Genomic DNA, 26,022 nt, shown 5'->3' with positions numbered 1-26,022 from the left:
TGTCCACATTTTGACCACGTACTGAACAGGTGTGGAATGGGAACCTGTTACAACTGAATATTAACCTGCATTGTTTTCTTGACTTCAGACACTAAATGCTGTTTAAAATAACATATTTATATGTTATAATAACATATAATATATATATAATATTTTAATATATAATATATATTATAATAATAAACAATAACATTTATAAAAAGCCCAGTCTATGCCAACTTATATCTACTTTTGCAAAGATTCACACCCAGTCCCTCTAGACAGCCTCTAATCAGTGGGGGAGCTGGCCAGTGTATACCTTGCCAAGGACTCTCAGGGCTGCCTGCAGCCAGGTGCTTTCCAGGCCTGCCTGCAGCCAGGGGCCTGTTCAGGGGCCTTTCCTCAGCAACCCTGGGTTGTCCAATCTTTCCAGGGGTATCATATGCCCTTGTTCCATAAGGAATCCCTCTACACCAGAATATGTTCACTGTCTTTTGTCTGGCTGATTGACTTAATGTTGTATAAAACACTAAGGAAAAAGAAAGAGCATGACAGTACCTGAAGGTGTACAAGAAATGTTCTTACATAGCGTGACTGCATTCAGATGTTATTTTTTTAACTACTTGGCTTCATTTTATCACTTTCCACTGTGTGCCAGTTCTGTTGGTTTGCCTTGCCTGACCTTGTTTTGTTCGTGGATATTGACAGTACTTCTTTTTTTAGTATCAATTCAAGGTACTTTCTTGTGCCTTCCATTTATATAGTTACTTTAATTAAATCTGTTTCAAGAGTGTATAATAGGAAACTTCTCTAATAATGTATTTTCTTTAACTGGTTCCTTGCATACATTAAAACTTTCTCCAGCTGAATTTTACAGGGTCTGGTAGGAATGAAGTTAACTTTCATCATAGCAGCCTCAGTGGGGCTGTGCTTTGGATTTGTGACTGAAACTGTGTTGATGCCACACCAGAATTTTGACTTGCTGAGCACTGCTTGTACAATGTCAAGGCTTAATTTATCTCAACACCTTAGCCCTGAGTAGACTGCAGGTATGCAAAAATTGGTCAAGGGACACAGCCAGGACAGCTGACCTGAGCTGGCCAAAGGTGCGTCCTGTGCCGTCCAATGTCATGGTCAGTGGTAACAAAGAAAGAGTTGAATAAGATTAGAGGGATGAAGCACCTCTCCTATGAGCAAAGACTGAGAGAATTGGGATTGTTCAGCCTGGAAAAGAGAAAGCTTTGGGATGACCTAATTGTGGCCTTTCAGTACCTGAAGAGAACCCACAAGAAAGATGGAGAGAGAAAAGAGCGTGTACTGACGGGACAAGGAGGAATGGCTTCAAACTGGAGGAGAGTCATTTTAGATTAGGCATTAGGAGAAATGGTTGCCCAGAGAAGTTGTGGATGCCCCATCCCTGGGAGTGTTTCAAGGCCAGGTTGGATGGGGCTTTTAGCAACCTGGTCTAGTGGAAGTTGGTGCTTTCCATGGCAAGGGGGATGTAACTGGATGATCTCTAAGGTCCCCTCCAACCCAGGCCATTCTCTGATTCTGTGATTTGGTGTCAAGTATGGGAACTGGACCCAACTGTTTCATCTGAACATCAAAACCCATTTTTCATTATAAGGATGACTGAACACTGGCACAAGTTCCACAGAGGAGTTGTTGAGTCCTCCCACACTGGAGATATTCAAGAGCCACCTGAACGTGGTCCTTGGCCACTGGCTCTAGGTGGCTCTGTTTAAGCAGATGCCTTTTGGAGGTCCATTCCAACCATTCTGCATTTCAGTGTTGCTGGGATCCCAGGTTCCTGTGGCATTAAAAGGAATGGAGCTGTTTCCATAATCCCACACTTGCATGTTAATCACTGGCAGTAAGAGTAGCAGGGTCAACATCTTCACGTGCAAGTTAATGTTACTTGTACTATGCTTTATGAAGAAATACTTACGTACTCTGAGGAGAACGGGCTTATGAGATGAGTTTTTACCCTGAGGAGTAAAATCTGTTGAGGTGAAATAGTATGTGATGTTCTTTGGTGTGAAAAGAGATTTTTAAGATTTTTTATTACACATTATAGCCTATAGATGTAAAGATCTTTTTAAACCGCAAAAGCTTTTTAAATATAAAACTTCACTTCACATGCAAAGTGAACTAGCCCCTAAGCTACATTTTTATCACTGTCTCTGATACCAAATCTCATTACTGAAGCTGACTAGAAGTACGGAGGAGAGCTATTTATGGTTTGGAATAAAATAACAAGAGAAATGATATGTTCATAGTGCTGCATTTTGGCACTCTGCAAATGTGAATGCAAAATTAAAATAGGCTTGGGAAAAACATGTTTTCTTTCTTCTTTCTTTTTTTTTTTCCCCTAAATACTTTATTCTGCATGTGCTTATGGCATCATGACTTCTAAACTGTCAGTATATTGACAGTGTTCTCTAGGATGTAAGTTAGATGGCATACTTAAATTGTTTGCCTCTTGTATCTCTCTTAATTGCATTTTGAACATTAGAATCTACACCAGAAGAGGAAAAATGAAATATGTAGCTGTTTTCTTCTTTTTTCATGTTTATGAAATGGATATATAAATCCAGCTGTGGTTGTTAGATTTTAATGTGATGTGGAGACTATGAACTTTTCCTTGCTTAGAGTAAAACCTGATATTGACACCTTGTTCACAGTAACAAACTCAATCACTTAGAGTGATTGAATGGAATCAATGTTGGGAATGGTTGTTCACAGTAACAAACTCAATCACTTAGAGTGGGAATGAAACTGTGTTGCATTTGAAACTGTATAGTAAAATTCCCTTATTGTGTTAAAACTGGTAAATTTTCTTAGCTCCAACAATAATGTCCACTCGTTTTGCTTTCATTATTAAAAATACCCAGTAGACCATTAGTGTGGTTCACAGTAACATCACAAAAAACCAAGAGTGAATTCTACATCTTTCACTTGTGACTTTTTATCTAGGGAAGAGGGGGAAAATATGTGAACTGTAAAACTTTCCACTAAGTAATCCTCTTCAAATTTTTTATGGCTTTACAAGTAGGTAGTTTAATTCATCATGCAAACATCTCTTGGACTTTGTATGAACAATGCTACAGCAGTTTAATTGCTCTCTTTTATGGTAATTCATCCTTTTTCCTATTCACTGTGTCATACAGATTCAAGCTTTTTTTTTCTATTTCTTGTGTATTTCAACTTGAAAGCTAAAATTGTTTGTTATTTTTCAGTATTCCAGTAGCTAAAACACCTGATTGTTAACCCAAAGGACTAGATACTTTTAAGAGTTCAGGCAGAGGACACTCCCACCCATTAGAAAATATATTGCAAGCATCCTTAAAACTGTGCTTGAAGTTATGAAGGAACAAATTATACATGAATGTCTGAAATCACACTTCAGATTTTGTTTTAGACTTACAGCTGAAGCTGTGTCTTTCCTGAAACAAGAAAGTCAGACTTTGTTTCAGTTTAATGCCTAGATACATATAGTTGTACAGGTCTTTAAAAATACTGTATAGTTACTATTTTTTATAACTTGGGCTTTAAATAGATTGATATAAAAATTCTAGATCCTCCTGCTTTTTTTGCTTATGGTTATGGTCTTAGAGATGTATTTTAAACAGTGGTCTAAACTTGACAAACCTTAAGTGAGTTATCAGTCAGTCTTGTGTAGTGTATCTCAGACGTCTCTCAATGAAGAATTAAAAGATTATAAGGTGGCAGTCTGACAAAATAATAAATATTGTTAGGAAAAGAAGTTTCATATGGCTTAAAATGAACAAGTAAAAAGATCTGTAAAAGGAAGGACGGCGGAAGAAAGTAATGGAATACTGATCACTTAAATAAATGATGAGTTAGAAATAAAGTTTTTTCCCATTAAATACTTCATTTAGTTTTATGCTGTGTTGTGGAACAATGGATCCACCTGACCTCTTGGCACTTCTGTAATACAAACAGTAGTGTACAGGTAATGAGTGAATAAATAATTGAACAATCTTTTTCAGCTGCCAGTTGAAGCCAGGATAGAAGTGACTAAGAAGGCTATTAAAGCAGTCAAACATCTTTCTGAGAAATCAAGAAAAAAACCTTCAGATAATGACATGAAAGATGTTGAAAACCGGTCTGCTGCTTATGAAGAAACTCTGAAACACTTGCAACAATCTCTTGCTCATTTGGAAACACTCACTCACAGTTTTATCACTTACTTGAAAAGCAGCGAACAGGTAATGATTACTGATCAAGTGCTTGCTTTGAGTGTTACCATGACTAGCAATGATAGACATTAATCTTTTGTCATATTTTATTAGTATTTTCCACCTTTGCTTTTGTTGACCTGGGTTTTGAAAATTCAGTTCCATCAATCTTTTCTTTGTCTCAGTATATGTTAAATCCTAGCAGAAAGGAGGACTGATACAGCCCTGTAAATAAGAAGTACACTGATTAGTGTTCCAAAAATTATGTTTTCACAGGATACACTACAAAAGTATGGCTATTTATATGATCTTTCAAGGTCGGAGAAAGAAAAAATCCATGAGCAAGCAGTAGCCATGTGTATAGATGGTCAGCCCCTGGACATGGTGCAGCAGTTGCTACAAGTGGCTGTTGGAGATCTAGGCATTTCTCCCCAGGATATTGTCCAATGTGCTATTAAAAAAATTGTATGTATATTAAGGTAAGCAGGCTTCCTTAATTAAGGTCAAAAATCTTTCTTCTGCGTTTTTGGAAGGGGTTTTTTTTGGTTGGTTGGTTTGGTGTGTTAGTTTGTTGTGGTTTTTGGTTGGTTGGTTGGTTTTGTTTATCTGTAGTGAGTACTTGTTTGCTTTTAATGTCTGGATTTTGCAGAAAATTAAGCAGTAATAGGAGATCTTTGATTATGCTTCTGTTTACCTATAATTTCATACTTAGTCATATTTTTCTGCGTTTGGGAAGCCGGAGCAATTCGAACAAAATAAGACAGAGCTTATCCTGTTCGCTGGTGCTTTTTAGTTACAAGCGTTGGGTTTACAGTATTGTTCCATTATGTGTGTGTGCCCTTGTAAATTTTACAAAAATTTACAACAGCACATAATTCTTCCTTCTTAAACAGAAAAAGGCATGTTTATTGGAAATGGTAACTCATGCAGGCATTTGGGGAGCAGAGGCCTAGTAATGGCTTCTGCCACAACAGTGTGTCTTACCAGAAGTCGTACAATTTCCATCTTTGGAATAACTTGCTGAGCCATTTCAGAGAGCTGGGGTTTTTTGTGCTGGTTGGTTTGGTTCATTAGAAATATTTTATTCCCCCTCATATTTTTAAGGCGGCGGGAGGAAGCAGGGGAGGATAACTTTATATCATCCATTGTAAATTGAGCAGATACTTCTCATTTAACTATTTATACAAAACTCTCTTCTGAAGTGTTTCTGTTTCACAGAGATACATGCAACAAGTATGAAAGAGTATTCTGCTTTAGATATTTGCTAAACACTGCTTAGCACTTCTAAGACCAGTTTAGAGAGAGAAAACTTTGAGAATTTATCCTGTTGTTCTACATGCAGAAAAATTATATGGGCAGGATGATCTGAATGCACACACCAGGAATTGGAAAACAAGTCTAGCATGGAAAATTTTGTATGGCTCTACTTTTTCTTCAGCTTGTATGTATATATTACAGCAGATTGAAGTGCCACAGATGAAAAGAAAGCAGCCTGTCAGATTGTTTGCAGTCCTCTTGGGCAGAAAATTGATTTCTTCTATCACTCAGTTTAAGAGTGTTCACAGCGTCCTCAATGATGATAGAGCTTTTGCACAGCAACATAAGTAATACTGTCTTTCTAGTCTGGGTTCGTCCATTTGAAGAAGAATAATTTGGCTTTAGATAATAACTGTCCTGCTGTTCCTGACTAGCAGTGTGATGTATCTGGATACAAAGATCATGAAGTCCAGTTATTTTGACTATAGTGAGTCTCATTAACATGCAGAGTATGAGAAACCTATCAAAATTCTCCTTTCTACTTCTGCTTCTTATCAACACTTTTCTGTGAACTGAATTACTTGTTCTTTATATGCATTGCAAGGCTGGAATGGAATGGCTGCAAGTTGATTTAAAGTTCTGGGACAGCGACCATGTCCAGTAATTCCTATGCAGCACTTCACTGGAAAGAGGGAAATGACTGTCTCATAGAGAAAAGTGTAGTGGCAGAGATGAGAAAATGGGTTGGAAGTTTCAATTAAAATGATTTGGTGTGTGATGTGACCTAATGTGGTCAGTAGAAATATTCCACTCCCACTCCGCTGCTTTTCTGACAGAAGAAGGGAAAGATAATTTCATATCACTCTGAACTATGGAAAGTTTGCCTACTACAATGATAAAGATCATGAAGTGAAAATCTAGTATAAAATAAAATAGAAAATACGTGAGATAATGTCCTCCCTATGATAAAATTCAGAAAGGGGTAATATTATAAAGCACTAAATATAATCTAAATATAGGGAGGAATTAAAAGAAAGGTTGTTGCTTGGCATCTCTTAAGCCTGCTGGTATTCATGTTGTTGCTTGTGAATAGAATTGGATTGATCTCTATCCTATGCTCAGATGTTCACTTTCAAGGTGTAACACAAATGAAAACTTCTTGTTCAATACTTGCATTTCTGCAATTAAAGAAGTAGTCTTGCCAGTGTACCTGGAAAAGCAGACTTTTACTCAATAAATGCAGCATTTCAAGGGAAAACCTTTTAGGTTTGTTTTCTGGAACTTTAATATGTTACACAGTGGGGTTATTTTGTACAGTAGTTTTGAAAGAGACTGTTTTGGAAAATTCCTTCTTTGACAATTAACCTTCAGAGTAGCAGTTGCAAGGCTGTAACACTAACACTGAACTTGGATTCTTCATAGCTGTAGTGACAAGCAGTGTAATTAAGGTATTGCAGACACAAGTGAAAGAGGCCTGTATGGATGTGAAAAATTATGGTAGTGTCAGTGATCTGCCTGAAAATTAAGCATCAGTCCACCACTTCTGTGACTGAAAATACACATCCTTTCTTTCAGTTGCATTAACTACAACCACCCTTCAAACACAGTAAAATATCTTTTGTTATTAGCATATATAGTCATTCTTGCAGAAGAACTTCTAGAAAGTGATATTTTTATGAAAGCTTAAGTTACTTTTTGGCTTCATTTTTCAGCAATGTATGATACAACAGGCTTAACAACTTTGATACCTTCTCAGAAACAGACTTCTTGTTAAATATAACCTAGTTATTTGCCTAATATCAGGATTTTGTAATTGGTAAATTTGTAAATAAATAAAATTGTAATTTTAAGAGCAGTATTGTCCTCCAGTTCTTTTAACTACTTTTGTCTCCCGTAAGTCTCTAGTTCTGGCACACAAAATTCAAAATAGAAACTCCTGCATTGGTATGTGTAGAAGCTCTCCAGCAGAGCATATTTGCATACTTCAATGACTTATGTATTGGGCACTTCCTTGTTTGCCTGTAGAAGCAGCTACTATAAATAAAAATCAGTTGCCTCTTCAGTAGAAACCATGACCTTGTGGAAAACAAAACAAAATATTTTAGCAACTATGGTCATCTGATTAGTCTTCCCTAAGACTCAATTTAATTCCTTGCCTAAGATCACTCACATGACGGATAGGAAACATTCCATGGTCCATGACTGTAGGCATGTCCACGGTTGGTCAGTCAGGAAAGAGAGTTTGTCTGTTGAAGACATTATGGTCTCCTTCATCTGCTGCTCCTATAGTTCTTCTCTTAGGTGTCCACAGGGATATAGTGTTCCATGAAATTTTGGAAGTATTCACCAGGCAGTGAGCAGGAAAGGTTTGGTGGAATTTTGAGTTCCTTGTTTAATGCCCAGTGTTTCCTGAAGAAGGTAAACCCAGCTTTCTTAGAAAGAGCAGCTAACTTAACAGGGAAAAAAAAAAATCAGATTTTTTATTCCCTCATCTCATTTGAGCAGGGGTCATACAGAGTAATTTTTTAGCTTGTTTATAATGATTTTGTGGTATTTTAGATGAAAATGATGGTCTGCCATTAAGACTTTTTTTCCCCAGCTTTGAGTGATCACACCATCAATATGTTATTTCCTTATTTTACTCATATTTAAATATGACAAAGCACAATCAGACAGAGGAAAATAAAGCTGGAGTATTTTAATGAATACAGTAATTAGGTTAAAAAATTTAGATGAAGTTAATTTATTCTCCTTTCAGGCGTTCTTTGTACTTTATTCTGTTTGACGAATGTGATTAAATATGCATCACTTTTTCTGATCTGAAATCAAAATAAGCCTTTATCAGTGTAATTACACCAAGCTCATACCTAGGAGTTCTGAGGTGAACATTGGATCCTGTTCTGTTGTCTAAAATGTGCATAAAATAGCATATAATCTGTGTGGAGGCTAATCCTTCATTAATTGTATTTGTTTCTGTTAGTAGCTGCTTATTTTTAATCATTAATTATTAAGAAAAGAACAGGGCAACAATCTGTGGAAACTCTACAGGATTGTTTGTCTCATGAGGTGTCATCTCTTTTTAGTTTCTCTAACCATTAGGCAGTAAAGGCAGTATTAAGCTTTCTAGATTTTTTAAATACTTCCTTATTCTAGATAACTGTAGCTTACTGCTTAGATTAATCTTTTTCTCCTTTCCTTCTGCTTAGTAAAAGACACCTGTCTGTGACACCTGTCTGTGACACCTGTCTGTGTCACCTGTCTGTCTGACAAACTTGAAACTTTCTGTAAATGTTCATACATCTGTTGTTTTTGAAAATCGTCTTCATAGATGTATTGTCAGAAACAGTGATTTTTTTTGTTTTCAGAAATGCCCGTTAACTTTTGCAGATACATTTCTTTTGATCAGTTTTGGTTTGGTTTGGGTTTGTTTGTTTGGGTTTTTTGTTTATTTGGGTTTGGGGATTTTTTGTTTGTTTGGGGCAGAGGTTGTTTTGGTTTTTTTTGAGGAGCTCAGAGCCTGGTTGCTACCGGAGCTATCAACTTCCATTTTGGATTAGAGAGATGAAGGTTTTTTGGAGAGCAAGGGTTAGGACTGTCCAGAACTGATCCCTAATGAGGATACCCAAAGTACAAGGTTTGCTGGTCGGTCTCCTTTGATACGGTAGTTGTTCATGTCCACTAAAGATAAGTAAGTGTAAGTAGAGCAGTAAGAACTCAATTTCTGTACACTGCACAATCATATAATAGTTTGGGTTGGAAGGGACCTTTAAAGGTTATCTTGTGCAACACCCCCTACAATGAGCAGGAGCATCTTCACCTAGATCAGGTCACTCAGAGCCCATCCAATCTGGTCTTGAATGTTTCCAGGAAAGGGGCATCCACCATCTCTCTGGAGAACTTGTGCCAGTATCTCACCAGCTTCATTGAAAAAAGTTCCTTCCTTACATGTAGTCTGAACTGACTCTCTGGTCTGTCACCATTTTTCTTATAATCCCCTTTTAAGTATTGAAGGGCTGCAAATACCCTGTTTGTTTCTGCTTCAATACTCATTCTCTTCTTAGTGTGCAAGTTTTGTAAGTATTCTAGTTTCCTTTTGATATGCCATGTTAATGCCCTTTGTAGATGTGTTTTTATTACAAACTTAATTGAAAAAAAGGGCACAAAAAATGGAAAATTTAAATCTGGCCTGTAAACAATTCACAAACAAAATGGCTTATAAAAAGAGTATTAATGAAGTGCCTTATATCTGTCTTCACTCTAGGGACCTATAATAAATTTTCTTAGCTTTTTATGTTGTTAAAGAAATTTTTAACCATCTCCTAATGCATCTAGCCATGATGCATAAAATGATCATTTGAATACTGCTTTGCTTTTTACCGTTTCCACACATCTGCCCTAAAGGTATATTTTTTTTTCCTAAACAGTGCATTCAATTCTGTTATGTCTCCTTTTCTGTGAAAATACACTTCTTTTTTTTTTTCTGAGAATGAATTTTTTGTGTGTTTTGGTGAAAAGGGATTTTATCTTTTGGAGACATATCATGTCTCTGGGAATATTTATATACTATTCTGTACTATAAATTATAATTTTACTGTTTCCAAATATTCTGAAGATGCTTAGGATTATATCTAGATTTAAGCTTCACTCTTAAAAAAGTTATTTAGCTGCAATATGGTAGTATTGGTACTAAGAACAGCATTTCTGTCAGTCATATGTACAGTATCTTTTGAGAAAAAGACCAGTGTTAATGAGCCGTCTACTCCTGTTTCAAACTTAGGAGTGCAGTATAGTAATACTGAATGAGGATGCTAGCTTTTCATCGTGAAACAAATCATCTTGCTTCTGTTCTGAATAGAGTCATATTTATTTTAAATCTAGTGTTGTACACTGGAGTGCTGGCCACGCATTAAGATAAAAATAGAAAAGATGAAAATTCTGAATGCAGGAAGACATTAAAGTTTATAAAGATTTAGGTCTCTATGCCATATGATATAATCATTGTTTAGAAAATACATTTATCTTACTGATGTAATGAATGACAAAATTGTAAATATTCCCTAACTCCTGACAAAAAAAAAATTTGGAATATTGTGGTTACTTTTGCACATTTCTGTCAGCTGTGTGGTATTTTGGCTTTAGATAGAACAGTCAAAGTAGTTTGGGCATGTGTTGGTTATTCCTAAGAGCAGATCTAGAAGGAGGCTGACATTTTTAGTAGCAGAAGAGCTTTGATATGGTGATGAACTATAGAGAAAATACACTTTTTTTCTCGTGTTTTTGAATCATCTATAGTCAGATAACTTGGGAACTATTTGCCTTTTTTTCTCTTTCTTTAATGCAGCCTTGACAAATTAAGACAGGCAAAGCTGGTGTTTTTCCTGTTCATCCAGGCATCACTGCCACCACAGTGGTTTCCGTAGGGAGACACTGTATGTTTTGTTGGAGTACCAGGGCAAATCTCTCCCTCTCTCAGCACCGAGTCTGTTTTATAGCAAACCTTAGCTGAAAATGTCATTTTCATTGAGTTATGAGCAAAGCTTCTTTTCCTACCAGAGTGGTTTTGGGTTGGTTGTTTGTTTCTTTTTTCACCCCATTTTTACAACCTTTTGACCTGCTGAAGAGAACTGTATTTTAACTGAAATGTCTGATGGGAGTGATGGACATTTTTCTATTCCACATACGCACAGTTGCCATTGTTGTGTGCAGCTCGATCCCAGTGAAATCCGCAGATAGGATACTGCTGACTCAGGTTACAGTCAGGTTGATTTCAGCCAACAGAGATACTGCAAGATATTCAGAGGGAAAAGATGATGACATTCATTCATAACTTTAAGTCTCTTTAATTCACATTGATCTTTAAGGTAGTGAGATTGCATGTGAGTATTTTGCTCACCTAATCTGTGTTAGAAGCACTAAACTTTTAACTATGCTTTTCCTTTCAAATTCCGTTTAAGTGCTTTAGTATTTTTTCCCACTCTTTTTTTTGCATTACTCTGACATAAAAATAAAGGTACTAGTTAAGAAACGAAAATGGAAAATTCTTATAATTATCGAACAATTAATAAAATCCTACAGGTTCATAAAATGAGATACAATATTAAGGACCATTTTAATGGTAACTTCGTCTTCCCTTAATAGCAGAAATGGTGACTCATCTCCAACAGAGAAAGATCCACTTGGAATCCTAGAAGGTATAATTTCTGCAGTGCATGCAAGCATTGAAAAAGGGTAAGAGCTTCCTGTACGGATTCTTTGGGTAAGACTTTGAAAGATGCTTCTCATGAAAGCTTTGAAGGTACAATACTGAATATGGATGATTTTTCTTCATGGATATATGTAATGGGTTTGCACTTAATTTTCTAAGACTTTATTCTGGAACGGGCTATCATTTTTCATGTTCAAAATCTGAGCCCTGACAGAAGCCTTTACTTGTCATTTGGAAGAAAGCACTGAACCTAAAATTTGGATAACTCTGTATTATGGTGAATTGAGAAAATGGTTTTTCAGCTGTGACTTCTGCAGATTGTATATCTACCAGGAATATGTCACTGCTTTTGTTTCAGTTTAGTTGATAAATTTCAAATAATAATTATTCACTTTCAGGTATCTGAATTTAGATATCTAAGTTGGTCAGTATTTGTAAGGGATAGTGCAGAAACAATTTCCCAAACGCTATATGATGCTTCACCACATTTTTTTCCCCTCTTTTGGGAATGTCCTTATTTCAGACCACATAATGGCCTGTATATCTCAATGACATTTTCCATTTCATTCCCAGTAAAGACAAGGAAGAAACAAAAAAAAATCAGCTTTGTTTTCCCAGATGTACAAAGAAAGTCATGTATAATAATGACAGTAAAATCCAATACTCTCTGGTAGCCACACAAAAACAGTGACACTATTTTTTGAGGCTTCTCCAATGACACTAAATTAGCTGAATGTTGGATACTGATGGAGACTGGATTGATGTAAAAATTTGCAGTAAATATAATTTGCAGTATTCTAAGGTATAATGGATGAGTCCATACTATTTTATTCTGAGATGTACCTTCTGGAGTGCACCTTCTGGATTTGTATATTTCATCAGCATTTAACTGCTGAAACAATAAGATGGAGTGAAAATAATGATGATTGCAAGAGATCACTCATATTCCTTTAAATACTTATTTATTACCTTAAAACTCAGCTACTCGATTTACAAAACAGGAATATTTTCCTCAGGAAAACATATATAAGCATCAAGTGCAAGCTCTACAAACTCTTGAAATATTCCAGCAGGTCCTTTTCATTCCCAAACTTTTAATTTACAGTTTGAATGCCACCTGTTCAGCAAAGGCATTTTTTTTTAGGAATTTTGAGCAAACAGCATTATTCAGACAATGTAAAGCCTAAGTAAAATTGAAATCTTTGTAATATGAAAACCTAAGATGTCAGTGTTTATTATTTCAGAGCTGAAAGACAGGCTAAATTGGTGTTTTCTGTCTCATATTACTTTCCCGTCTGTCTTGTTAAGACAAATAAGGGAACATTAGTTACAAATCACACTCTACCAGGAGCCACTTGCTTGGCTTCTTTTTTTTTTTAAGAAAAGAGTTAGCTTGAGTTTAAAATATTATTGGACGTTAAAACAGCATTTGCTGATTTGGTACTTGTTAGTTTATAGCCTCCTCCGAGGGACATCACACATCATTCTGTCTCCAGCTGTTAACTGCTTGGTCAGTTCATGGTGATCTGTGTACTGTGAATGCTTCCACACAGTTAGAATGTATTTGATTTAATACACCTTCTGAATCAAATGATATAATTAATAAGAGTTTTTATAATTAAAAGTCCAACCCAAAAGCTTAGGGGTTTTAACATCTCTTTTTTTTTTTTTTTCTTTCTAAGGATTTTGGGCATTTTGCAATCATTATCATGCTAAGAACTGAGAATGATCAAGCTGGCTAGAGATGGTACACAAAAAAAAATACGGCTAGAGCTGCAACTGGGAGAAAATAATTTAGTGTGTGTGGAGTAGAAAGAAGGGGCTTGTAAAGAAAGAAAGAGAATGCAGGCTGACAGTATGAATAAGCATTCAGAGATAAAAATGTTATGCTAAATATGCAAGCATTCAAGCTGGTTTTCCATAAAGTCAGATGGTGTGGTAGTACAGGCATCAGTAAGGCCCAGACACCATGAAAAGACTTGGATTTCCAGATGCTGAAACCGAGCACCATTGTATGGTACCAGAGTAGCTTGTGGGAAAATATGTAAATATACAGATGGATTCCTATGGTATTATATGATTATTTGAAGCTCAGAAAAAGTTCTTACATCACACAGCTTTGGGCTCCTGATTTACAAGGGCCGGTTTCCCTGCAGCCTCACAGAGGTCAGATCTTCCATTTCCTGGTGTTATGTATTTCTTACATAATGAATGTGCTTGTTAAGTTTTGAAAATGCATGTAGTATTTTCATTAGGATTATTACCAGAGACTATTTAACACCGTGTTGTTTAATTACAGGGAGAAAATAGTTTCTGCAGATGACCTCCTGGAGTGGTTGAGACCTTTCTGTGGTGATGATTCTTTAGCAGTGAAGCCTCGCATCAGGGTATTGCAAATTCTGGAGCAAGCCTTCCATCTCAGTGATGAGGATAGCAAGCTGCTGGTGTACTTCAGGACACAAGCCGTTCTTAGAGCTTGCTGGCCTGAAACAAAGGTATTTATACTGATTGCTGCAAATTATAGCATTAGGCTGTTTTAATGAGAGGATTACATAACGAAATGTTGGTCTGCAGAATATGGTTGTGATGCATCCTGTTGTCTGGAAACTAATCCTACTTTTCTGTTTTAAATCAAGTTTCTGATACATTCTGATTCTTCGTAAAACAAAGTTTGTAAAGGTAAGGGACTTTTCTGATTTTTCTTTAGGATCAGGAGTGCATAGTACTGAACTTGACTGAAGACTAATGATTTTCCTCCATGTCAAGCACTGACTTTGAAGTTTTTGTACCTTCTTTCTTTTCTGACCCTTTTTTTCTGTCAATTTTACCTTCCATTTTTATCTTCCACTTGGCGTCACATTTTACTCACAATTACAATGATAATTACTGGCCACGGACTTTTTTTCTTGGGCCTTTAAATATTATTTCATGAATGTGTAGCAATTTTGAAATCATGTGAGTAGCACTTGCTGCATGTAGAATTGTTCAGAAGCAGAGTTACTTTTTGTTCATTTTCTAAGTGCCTCCCACCATGCCAAGACCTTACAGAACAAAAGTAGAATATTACTAATAGCTCCCAAAAAAATCTGTGCACAAACCCACTTTATATTCATATAAACCTGAAGCAATATCTCAGTTTTGACTTGCTGTGCTAAATTCATCCAAGGGAACAATCCTAATAAAAATCTTAAAAGGAAAAGAAAGTACTTATCTCTTGGTTTCTTTGGAAATTACTTTTCCTCTTGTATTCACAGTAATACCAGCATTTAACTCCTCAACTACTGTTTGGGTGTCTGTGATTGGATTATTCAGTTCAATCCTTTGTCAGTGTTTGTGTTGCCTGTGACCTGCTTTCTAATTCAAAATCATTTCCAATTCTAAAAGATTGAACTAGAGTATGTCTTAAGAAAAAAGTTACAGGTAGATAATAGCTTTCAGCCATGTTTGTAGAAGACAGAAAAAGAACCTGTATTTGACAGAAACCTTATGACACTCATTACACTTGTGATTTTATCTAAAATATTTATCAAACTTTTATATTCTCCCATATTTCTTGTAAGTCAGAATGTATATAACTTTGCAAAAAGAAACACACCTCCATTTGGTTACAAAACCAAATTTTAGGACTTAATTGAATGCATTTCATATGCTGCTGGCTGATGTGTAGCTCACTGCCCACCAGAGCCCCCAAGGCCCATCAGCAGAGCTGAGACAGCCACAACTGTGCTGTCCCCACCTGTGCTGTTCCAGGTGCAGCACAACTGTTAAACCTTGTGCAAATTTTGCTGGCCCAGTCTGCCAGCCTGTTTAGGCCTCTCCATATAAACAGTTAATTTCTGCTTCCTGAAGGGATTTTTAAAATCAACTAGTTTCAAGCAGGAAAACCTGCTTTTCTTTTTGTGAGGTTTGTACTGACTGAGCAACGGTACATCTGCTCATAACACAGTGTTGCTGATCACTTCAGTGCTTTACACTTTTGCTGATGAGTAAGCAAGTAGTACAAGAAGACATGTAATAAAGCTTGAATAATGCTCTAGATAAGCTCAAACCTTTCAGAGATAATTGTATGAAAATATGTACACAACACCATAATACTAATTTCTCTGTATATACTATTTATTATTTAGCTAAGTGTAGAAATAGCTTTCATGCCTGACAATAGTGAAAGCTGTGCTTATATGTACATACATAAAAATCATGGTTTATGCACCCCACTTTCTGCTACAGAGTGCAATTACAAGAGTCCTATTGGAATATATTAAAAATTATTCTCATTTTCATGTCAGCTCAAGCTCAGTGTGATTGTTTTCTTTGAATATTTTGAGCTAGGTAACTAATGTGTTATTTAGATGGAAGAGACGTGTTGCTTTGTCCATTAGATACCCGTCACTGAAATTCAGGGTTCTTCACAAATATCCAAGAAAACAAATGAGTGGTCTTAGATGTGGACTATTTATTTTGGATTTTTTCCCTCTTGTAGTCAGCTGATGTCAAATGCTAGTCTACAAGCTGATACTAGAAAAGCAAGTGATGGCCTTGTTTGAATATTAAGTTTGCGTATTTTGTGAATTAACAAGAATGGAAAATATCATCATAAAATAGCAGATTGAAAACTGTACACTTCCCGGTCCTTCGTGGTACGTTAGTGGAACAAGAACATTGCAGAAGTCTGTGCTTACATGGCTGCTTAAAAGCAAAGAGAGAGATTTGTGTATGAGCTGTGGCAGAGCATTAGGGTTAAGACACAATTTTCTCATGCAAGTTCACGCTTCAGGTGCAAAGACCTTTTACAGCTACCCTGTTTTACAGAAGGGTGTATTGTAGCACAGCTTGTTGGGTAATCCTGCATGAAGAAGTAGACAGGAGGAATATCATCTTTCAAACTATGTCAGTCTGCCTGTCTTGTCTGTAGGTGTCACCTTCTCTAGCATCACTACACCTTTATTAATTTGGTCATCCTCTCTCATCCAGCAAAATAGTTTAAAAAAAAAATCCCATTTCAAACAAATGGGGAGGGAAAGGGCTGTGGATTGAATGCTGTTTTTAGATTTTAGAGGAATGTGTTTAAAGGTTGTTAGTTTTCAGGGGTTTTTAATGAGCTTTAAATTGCAAATATGTCCAAAATGTATTCATTATCTTGCTTCCAGATTGTTGTATCATTACTTGCTTGGTGTTTTTTACATGCTTTTAGGAGATCCCTCTTTTCCTATACCATTCCTTGGCACAAAAAGGGATGGCAGATATTATAAAGTATGAACGTGGATTTCTATTGAATAAAGATAATTTTAATGGTATTGCAGTGTTCAATTACCAGAAAATGTGTGAAAGCCACCGTCAGTGTGTCTACTAATCCTCTTAGACGGATTTTGCATACATCAAGGAGGGACTTAATATTTAATTATGCTCTAGGTGCTGTAAGTAGTGGTCCCACAAATCAGTGTGCTGGGAAATAGGCCAGCTCTTACAAAATTAAAAATGTACTTTATGGAAGCAGCTACCTATCAAACACTCAGAAACACAGTGATTTCCAGTTCTCTCATGATTAGTTAACAAAATTAAAAATTCAGGGGTCCTCATTTTTCAAAGGCTTGAGAGTCTTTAATTCACATTCCAACAGCATCCCATGCTAGGGAGGAGGAGGAGGCATGCCTTGTTTTAATCCCCTTGATGAATTTTATCTGAGCTCTTCAGGTTCTGTAATTTTCTAGTTAACTGGTGCATGAAAAATATGGGTCAAAATACTGACTTTTTATATATTAAAAAACACTGGAGGGGGAAGAAAGACATTGTTTAGAATGTTGGTATCAAAATTTATCTGTATTCATCTAAGCTGGGAAATGCATTTATTTTCAAATTGTACATAAATATGTATAGTCTGTAATGACTCAAAGCAGCATCTAACAAGCCTGAAGTGTCAGCTAGCAGGTTGTGTGTGTGTGTGTGTGTGTGTGTGTGTACATAGTTGTTCTGCTCAGTGACCACTTACAAGGCATAGTTTACAGGAATGAGTGAGGGTTTGCCCCAGGAGGTTACAGTGGCACTAGCAAAGCTTCTGTAAGTAAACCAAGGCTTACTTTAAGATAAGTTATTAATTGTGAAGCTTCTATAAGACACACCTTTTCTTGAAAGGATTGTTTAATTATTATGCAAATGCAAAATGTAATTACTACTTGCATGCCACTTAAATGGAAATAGCTTTGTCATTTAGAGAAGGTAATCTCATATAGCCTTCCCCCTTATCTTGTTATGTTATGGTTTTTTTCATGATCTTGGGGTATAGAGAGCTGCTGAGGGCAAAATGTTTTGAAAATTGCAAGGGATGTCTATTAAGGATTTAAAATTGTAACTTTAGGCAGTTTTCTTATTTATTTTCTTCCCTAAAGTTTAGCTTTGAAAAATTGACGATTTAATTTGTATTGTGTATATGGGATGTGCACAACACATTTTCCTTCCTTCATATAGGCAATTCTTGTGTGCCATATGCAAACTTGTGTCTCAGGAACCTTGGTTATGTCTGCACTGACTTTCTGAGAGCTTGGAGTGACTGTCAAGATTCCATTGCTGCTTTGTTCCTCTTTCTCCTGTTAATGAAAAATGTGTATCTGTTTCCATGGTGTTTCTTCATATGACTTTGTTAAGAACGGTCTCAATGGGAATGTCAGTGTCCAGTGATTTTCAGCTTTTGCCATTGCCTCTTCTCATGTCAGAGATTTAAACATGAGAAGTCGTTTTGCTGAAACCATTTATCACGTAACAATGACCTGCATTTAGCTTGATCTGGCCCAATACAAGTAAAGGAGCTGTATCTGTTTCATCCTCAGCCATCTTTTGTTTGTGAAAAATGCTTAATTAGAAGAAAGATTTATGTTCCTATCAACTCTGAGTAAATTTGTTATTATGTTGCTTATAGTTCTAGAGACATTGTTTCTCTGCTGGTAATGCATAAAAATTAAGCTTAAGAGATTTAATTTAAGTTTTAATTAATATTTTAAAACACTAATTTCCATTCCTTGAAGATGCAATTTATCCATATGAAAACATGTGAAACTTTTTTTTTTTCTGGGAACATAAATTGTAGCGTGTATGATTAATTAAATACTTTAAGATGCAAATGAAATATTTTCCATTAACTACACAAGTATAGCAGATAAGGCAAAGTGGAGAGAAAAGCAGTGTCGCTTGCGTGCACACAGGTTTTCAACGTGAGCTCTGGGCACTGCAGCGCTCTGTCACCAGTAGCAATTGCTTCAGAGGAAGATAAGAATGTTCTGGAGTGGATTCATGGGGGATGATTCACTTTCTCTAATCGGTCTTTCGTAATGAAGGTGTAAGTGCAGAATGGTTGAAACAGTTTGTACTCAGCTTTGATCCCAGTTTCAGAAAAATTAAGGGCTCATTAGTGATGTAATCAGATTTCTATTAGTACATTTCAAAGAACTCAGTGGATAAACGGTGATTAAGCCTTAGGTATCTCCTGCTAAATTTTCAGCATTGGTACACACCGTGCATCACTGAGCACAAAACATGCTGAAACTTTGTGAAGGAGGGATGCCATCCAGAGGGATCTGGACAAGCTCAAAAAGTGGGCCCATGGGAATCTCATGAGCTTCAACAAGACCAAGTGCTGGTGCTGCACCTGGACCGGGACAGCCTCCGGTAATAATCCAGGCTGGGGGATGAACAGATACAGAGCAGCCCTGCTGACAAGGACATGGGGGTGCTGGTGGGTGAGAGCCTGGACATGACCCAGCCATGTGCCCTTGCAGCCCAGAAAGCCAAATGTGTCCTGGGCGGCATCCAAAGCAGCAAGGGCAGCAGGGGAGGGAGGGGATTCTGTCCCTCTGCTCTGGTGAGACCCCACCTGCAGTGCTGCATCCAGATCTGGGGTCCCCAGCACAGGAAGGACATGGATCTTCTGGAGTCAGTCCAGAGGAGGACAGCAAGGTGATCTGAGGGATGGAGCACCTCTATAAGAAAAGGCTGAGAGAGTTGGCATTGTTCAGCCTGGAAAAGAGAAGACTCTGTATTACCCCAGGCCTAGGCCCTAGGGCATATCACCGTGTCCCGAAGCCGTAGGGAGGAGCAGAAGATCCAGCAGGCAGGAATTGTGCAGCAAGACTGATTTATTTAATTATTTTACAAACTCTTTTATGGACTTTTTTCTTCATAGTCTAATTGGACAAAGGATCAGCCACCCCTTGGGGTGATTGGCTAAAATCCTAAAGCATCCATTGTCAAAATATTTTCTACTGTACTATAAACAAGACTTTTCAAGGCTGCAGGTGTTTGGTTGTTTACATAACTCTGCTACCTCTTCTGTGAGAGAGAAAAGTCTCTCACAGGCTTAGAAAATAGCAAGAAAATCCTTGCTAGCAGCATTTTTGTATCTACAACTCTGGGGTGACGTAAATCTGATCTTCCAGTACCTGAAAGGAGCCTACCAAAAAGATGGAGAGAGTCTCTTTACAAGAGCCTGTAGTGACAGGACAGGGGGGAATAGCTTCAGACTGGAAGAGAATAGGTTTAATCTAAGTAGCAGGAAAAAAAATCTCTGCTGTGGGGGTGGTGAGGCGCTGGAACAGATTGCCTATAGAAGCTGTGGATGCCCCATCCCTGGCACTGTTTCAAGGCCAGGTTGGATGGGGCTCTGAGCAGCCTGGCCTAGGGGAAGGTATCCCTGCCCATGGCAGGGGGATTGGGACTTAATGATCTCTAAGGTTCCTTTCAAACCATTCTGTGATTATATGATTTAACCTCTTTATATGATTTGTTACGTGATGTTGTTCTGTGTTTTGTAGGATATTAAAATCCAGAAAATCTAATTCTCTATTTACTACACTTTTTCCCTTATTCTGTTTGTTTACTCTAAGTAACCAATTCCAGTCATGCCACCTCCTCTACAGCGTTTTCTCTCTGTAACTATCCTGTCCTCTATCTCAGAGCCCACTGTGATACGTAGTACACCTCCTGAGAAAGGTAACTGGAGAAGTGAATGTGCTGTCCTTGTGGAAATTAACAGTCCATGCTTACGCATCCCAACACCTTGATTGCTCTCTTGTCTTCATCTCTACATCAACCAGAGGTCTCTGGATTTCATTCAGTGAGGCTCAGGTTACTGTTTTGACTTGATTAGGCTAGTTTAGCATATTTTAAAATGCAATAGTTTTACCATTGTTAAATTTTATTTGCCATCATGTAGTCATTTACTTACCCTAGACTTTTTTTTTTTAAAGTCTATTGGAGGTTTCTTTTGACGTAAACTAGCCATGACAATAATTGGTCTGCATTTTTGTCTGTTCAATGCTTGCAGTCTCCCCAAAACAGTTTATATAAAGAAGGAAGCAGCCATAAACCCATGAGAAATTCTACTTTTTACCTTTACTATTTGATCATAAACTGGAGGTTTTTGTTTGAACTTTCTGGGTTTTTCCTGTTAGTAGATCAATTTCTTCAGCAGTTTCTAGTCAGGAATGTTGTTCTAAGCCCTTTGAAAATATAAGTCGATTGTAAAACTGGTTTTCTTTAGGCATTTTTGGGTTAGTATCTTAAATGCGTGTTTTTTATTAGTAATTGTGACAGTAGATGCTATCCTTTTTTCCAAACAGTTTTCTTATTCCATCAACCATTGTGCTAGTTGACAATTCTTATTTAGATGTCTATAAATTCTGTATCATCTGAGGGACCTCACTCAGGTATTCATAAAATAGTTCTTACTTTATAGTAATTCGTGATATTTTGTGTTGGTTGAGGGAGTGAGTTTTTCCACATTGCTGCTATTGTTGCCCAGGGACCCAGCTATCAAGACTGTGACTGCTAGGACATCAACTACACCAAATCAGAAAGAAAACCACCAACTGCAGTGCTTCTGTCATGCCATTTGGTGTGACAGGTGTGTGATGCTGCCTACCCTATTCGGATTATTTTTATGGCTGCAACAGAGCTACTAATGTATTTCAGTTTTTACAGCTTAAATAGTTTTATGATAACCACTCACCTGGTATTTTAATGGCTCCTGGTCTAGGCCATAAATATGGAGAAACAGTGAAGGAATTTTTCATTAAAAATGTGCATTTCCTTTTTTTAACTGGAAAGAGTAGTATTGAAATATTATTTAAAATTGGAGTTGATATCAACAACCTCTTGTTCCTGTAAAATAATATCCTAGTTTATTGTGAGTTTTTCTTTCTAGAAATGTATCTTTGACTTCGCTAGTTTTGCCTATCTACAGGAAGATATTTTGGAAGTACTAATTCTGACAATGTTTCATTTACATGTAAACAGCTTTTAAAAGAATTTTGCTTTATTAGCAAAAATTGCAGGCTTTGGTTATGAAGACAACAGTTACACATAGGGGTGACTACTGGGAGCTTGTGGTAGATGTACTGCTGCTTGATGGTAGTGATGATCAGAAGGCTAAATTAAAAAAACACTTGTGTATGGTATGGAGGGAAATGGCTGGCGCTGATTTAACAGCTTAAAAGTAATATTTAAAGATTAAAATCCTGTCATTTCTAGTCTGTATCTTCCAACGCTGTTCTCTGCTCTACATGTTAGAATATTCTTATAATACATACAGTCTGAATTATGAAACAGTGATTAGTAGCTGGTGCGTACACAGAAGATTACTTAACATGTCTGTGAGTCCCTCATGTTGCACAAGTATTAGTTTCAGCCATACATGAATCCAAATGTGTACATATTAATGCACACCTACTCAATATACAATGTCAATAACATGTATATTAATCCTGTCTCATGCATCATTTTTTTCCTTATTTTCCCTTGTTCTCCCTACCAATATCTATGTACAGTCCTCAGAGGTTTTCTCTGTGCTGAAATGTATTTGCAGATTAGGACATAATCTCCTGCAGAATACAAATGAATGGATTTTATTTTCTGCACGAGTTATTCATTTTTATGCATTAGGCAACACATTTGTGTTTATTGAATCTATATACATTTCTTAGCTGCATATGAAGCAGATAAGAAATTAATATATAAATCACTTCAGAAGAAAAAAGTTCTTGGGTATTTCTGTAAGAACACAACATGTGGCTGAGCCTTAGTTTAATTCATCATTGGTAGGCTTCTCGATGATTTGTTTTTTAACTTGAATCCCATAACCTGCTTATCCTGTACACTGGCTGTAGTTTGAGTAGGATTTTACCTGTGAGATTATGTGCATCTCTTTAGTTTCTGCATGCAGCAGGCTTGCATATGTGCTCAGAATTCAATTATAGTTTTAATATGTGAAGCCCAGCTCTCAGGAAAGTGCAAGAAAGCCTGACTTCAGAGTTCTTCCTCTGGCATACAAGGCACGCGCTATGAACACTGGGTTTGTTCATGCAAAACCCTTGACTTCAGTTTTAATTTTGAATTGATTTTGAATTGATTGCTCAGTTTTGATAGCAGACACTTCCTTCTGGTCTGTCAGACAGTGTTTGTGTCTTCCAGTCTAGGTCAGAGCAGCCCCTGATCACTGAGACCAACTCCTGGCCCGGCACAGGACCCACCAAGAGTCACGCCATGTAGCTGAGAGCATTGTCCAAACACTCCTTGAGCTCTGTCAGGCTGGTGCTGTGACCATTTCCCTGAGAAGTCTGTTCCAGTGCCCAGCCACCCTCTGGGTGAAAAACCTTTTCCTAATATCCAACCTAAACCTCCCTGACACAGTACTTTGAATGTGGTTGAGGGATTTTTTTTTTTTTTGTTGGTTTTGGTGTAGGTTATGTGGATATTCTTAATAAAGCTGTTGCTTTGCATTAACTGGGTTAACTCCGTAAGCATAGCTTCAAAAAAGCTTCTTTCAAGCAAGGGAATTTAATCTGCAGCACTGGCCCAGGCTACAAACTGGATCATGTTTTTGCTGTTGTTTTTTTTCATTAAACAAGAGCTAAATCCTGTTACTATACAGGAGCATTTTGTGAGGCCAGTGGAACTGTTTGTTAAAAGTTGCCATCTCTCAGCTATGACTTACTGCCACATAAGTGTCCATTTACCAAAATCCAGAATGGGTTGAAAGTAGAATTATCAACATGTGAACTAGGGTAGATGGAGAAAATAAGATGAAAATGGCTTATTTAAAGCTGACAGGTTCCTTTGCCATGAGGGGAGTATATTTGAGACCCATTTCTGAGAAGGGAAAACTTACCTTTTTTAGAGGAAAGAAGGACTTCACAAACGACACATATTGGCAGACAATTTTTTTCGTGGAACCTTGTGCACAGAAAATCTTTGACCTTGCCAGGTTTCCAATTCAGTTTTATGTGTGTGGTCTTCAGATTGCACTTTTCCTAATCCAGCAATGGTATGAGTAAACTAATACTTTTATAATATAAACCACAGATTTCTGTGGGTTTTCTCAAAACTAAAAGTTCTTATCAGCTTTACAACAAAGGCTTTCCAAAAATAGGAAGTAAGTGCAGTAGTGAGACTAAATGCTCAATAAGGAAGCAGATTATGTCAGTGTGCCATCATAGTCATTGGGCAGTGTCCATTTTTCTAGGAAATCTTTTGAATTTAATTCTAAAACATAGGAAATATTTAACGTCTGTAAAAGAGTGCTGTATAAATGTGTTCTCTGAACTGTATTTCTTTATTTCCTGACTCTGTACATGGCAATATATTGCTAAGACATAGAGTGAAAGGTATTCTATCACATTATCATTTAAACTTCAAAATTTCGATTAATACTAGGGGAAGTATTTTAAGGGGATAATAAGTTTGAGGGAAGTGTGTAAAATGTATCTTTGACAAGCAATTTCACTTGACTTCATTGACTCTTACACAGCTGCCTATACAGAGAGTACACATTTCACATATGGAAAGTGAGAAGCTTATGTGTGTCTGTGTTCCCGCAGGAAAACTGCATAAAACAAAATATTGTGGGTCCAGTGTCTTTTCATAATGTAAGTTGTAATATGTGTATGAGTATATAAAAATGTCAGTGCTGGTTGAGATCAAGGCCCAGTATTCTGTATCCAGTATAATCACTTGGTGACCAAAATAACAGACATGGAAGGAAAAGTAGGAAAAGGAAAAATATATGTGAAACATACTCCAGTATTGCCCTCATCTGTGGGTAGTCAGAGTGGGTTAATTAGGCATAAGAACAGGAAAGTAACTGTGAATACAAGCTGTAAATTCAGGTGTTACTTTACCACAATGGGAGAGTCAATTAGGGGAATTACTTGTAAGATCAAGTAAGTGTAATCTTGATAAAGTCAAATAAGGAAGATCTATCTTTTGGTTGACAGGTGAGAATGATATACCAGAAAGGGACTAAACTCGTTTGCACCTTAAACTTGTTTTCTTAAGTCAAAAGACTAAGCCCATTAGGAAGTATTCTATCTTAAACAGAAGTTACAATTTTATTGCAAAATTACTGGATAAAATTGTTGTCTGGGGGTGACTTTATGATGTGTATCCCCTATCACTTCTCTATGCCCAGAAATTAATTTTGTGCCTTTCTGTGCCTTTAAACTGAGCCTGAAAGGGGGAAGAAAAAAACTGAGCAAAACTTTTCAAAGCAGTTCTGTTTCAAGGACACAGAGATATACAGACTCCTCTGCTTCTGCGGCAGCAAGCAGCAAGGTGGAGAAGCATCTTTTTTTTTCCCAGCCAGTTTTTTCCAGCTCCTTTTTCTCTGGAGGGAGATGGAGAGTTGAACTTTGTTTTTCCTGGGACTTTGTTTTAGGGTTTTTTTTCCCCTTTTTTCTGGACTGTTTCAACATCAGAACACCTCAGGAGAGTTCTCCACTGAGGCCTGGAGGTGGGCCCACAACCCAGCTCCAAGGAGGGGGAGAGAGATCTACTGGAGGACTCTGAAATTTTCCCAGGTTTTCTCTCCACACAGAGAGGTTTTATTATTTGGCATTATTATCCTTTTCCCATGTGTTTGTTAAATAAATAGTTTTTATCTCTTTCACTTTCCTTCGAGGAAAATTTCTTTTTTCCCTGAGCCTGGTGGGGGAGGGATGGTTGTAATCTGCTTTCTATCAGAGGATATTTTCCTCCAAATTTGTCCAAACTGGCACAAATAATTGCACAATTGTGGACAGAGATACATAGATTGTCAGAAAAGATTGCAATAATGACTTTCTCCAGCACTAAAACCTCTTCAACTTTGAAGAATAAGACTATAAATGTAGTGAGGGAGAAAACAGTATGGAAAAGGAGTAGTAGTTCCCCACTTCTGTTTCTCTGTATCTCTGACTTCCAGGGTATGTCTCACAAAACAGTTGTGTTCACTGGTTTTGAACCTCAGTTTACTGACCTGCATTTAAGCAAATGTCTCAATGTCTGTGCCCAAGCTTGGCAGCTTTGCTCTCGAAGTTGCTCTTGACTTTCTCCATCCTGTGTGCCCTTGCCCATATGCTA

At 37.1% G+C, this 26,022-nt stretch overlaps 1 protein-coding gene across 1 annotated transcript in view; it reads left to right on the top strand.

Annotated features, from left to right (window-relative positions):
- NBAS (neuroblastoma amplified sequence) overlaps positions 1–26,022 on the top strand; it is a 162,236-nt gene that overhangs the window by 108,066 nt on the left and 28,148 nt on the right. Inside the window, 4 exon segments of the mRNA XM_008641788.2 lie at positions 3,993–4,211; positions 4,458–4,660; positions 11,577–11,666; positions 13,943–14,138. Coding sequence (XP_008640010.1) covers positions 3,993–4,211; positions 4,458–4,660; positions 11,577–11,666; positions 13,943–14,138 — 708 coding nt within the window.

Source organism: Corvus brachyrhynchos, unplaced genomic scaffold (genome assembly GCF_000691975.1).
Source record: "Corvus brachyrhynchos isolate BGI_N302 unplaced genomic scaffold, ASM69197v1 scaffold116, whole genome shotgun sequence".
NCBI classification, from domain to species: domain Eukaryota; kingdom Metazoa; phylum Chordata; class Aves; order Passeriformes; family Corvidae; genus Corvus; species Corvus brachyrhynchos.
Note: the sequence above shows the minus strand (reverse complement) of the source record. Positions and strands in the feature narration are given on the sequence as shown.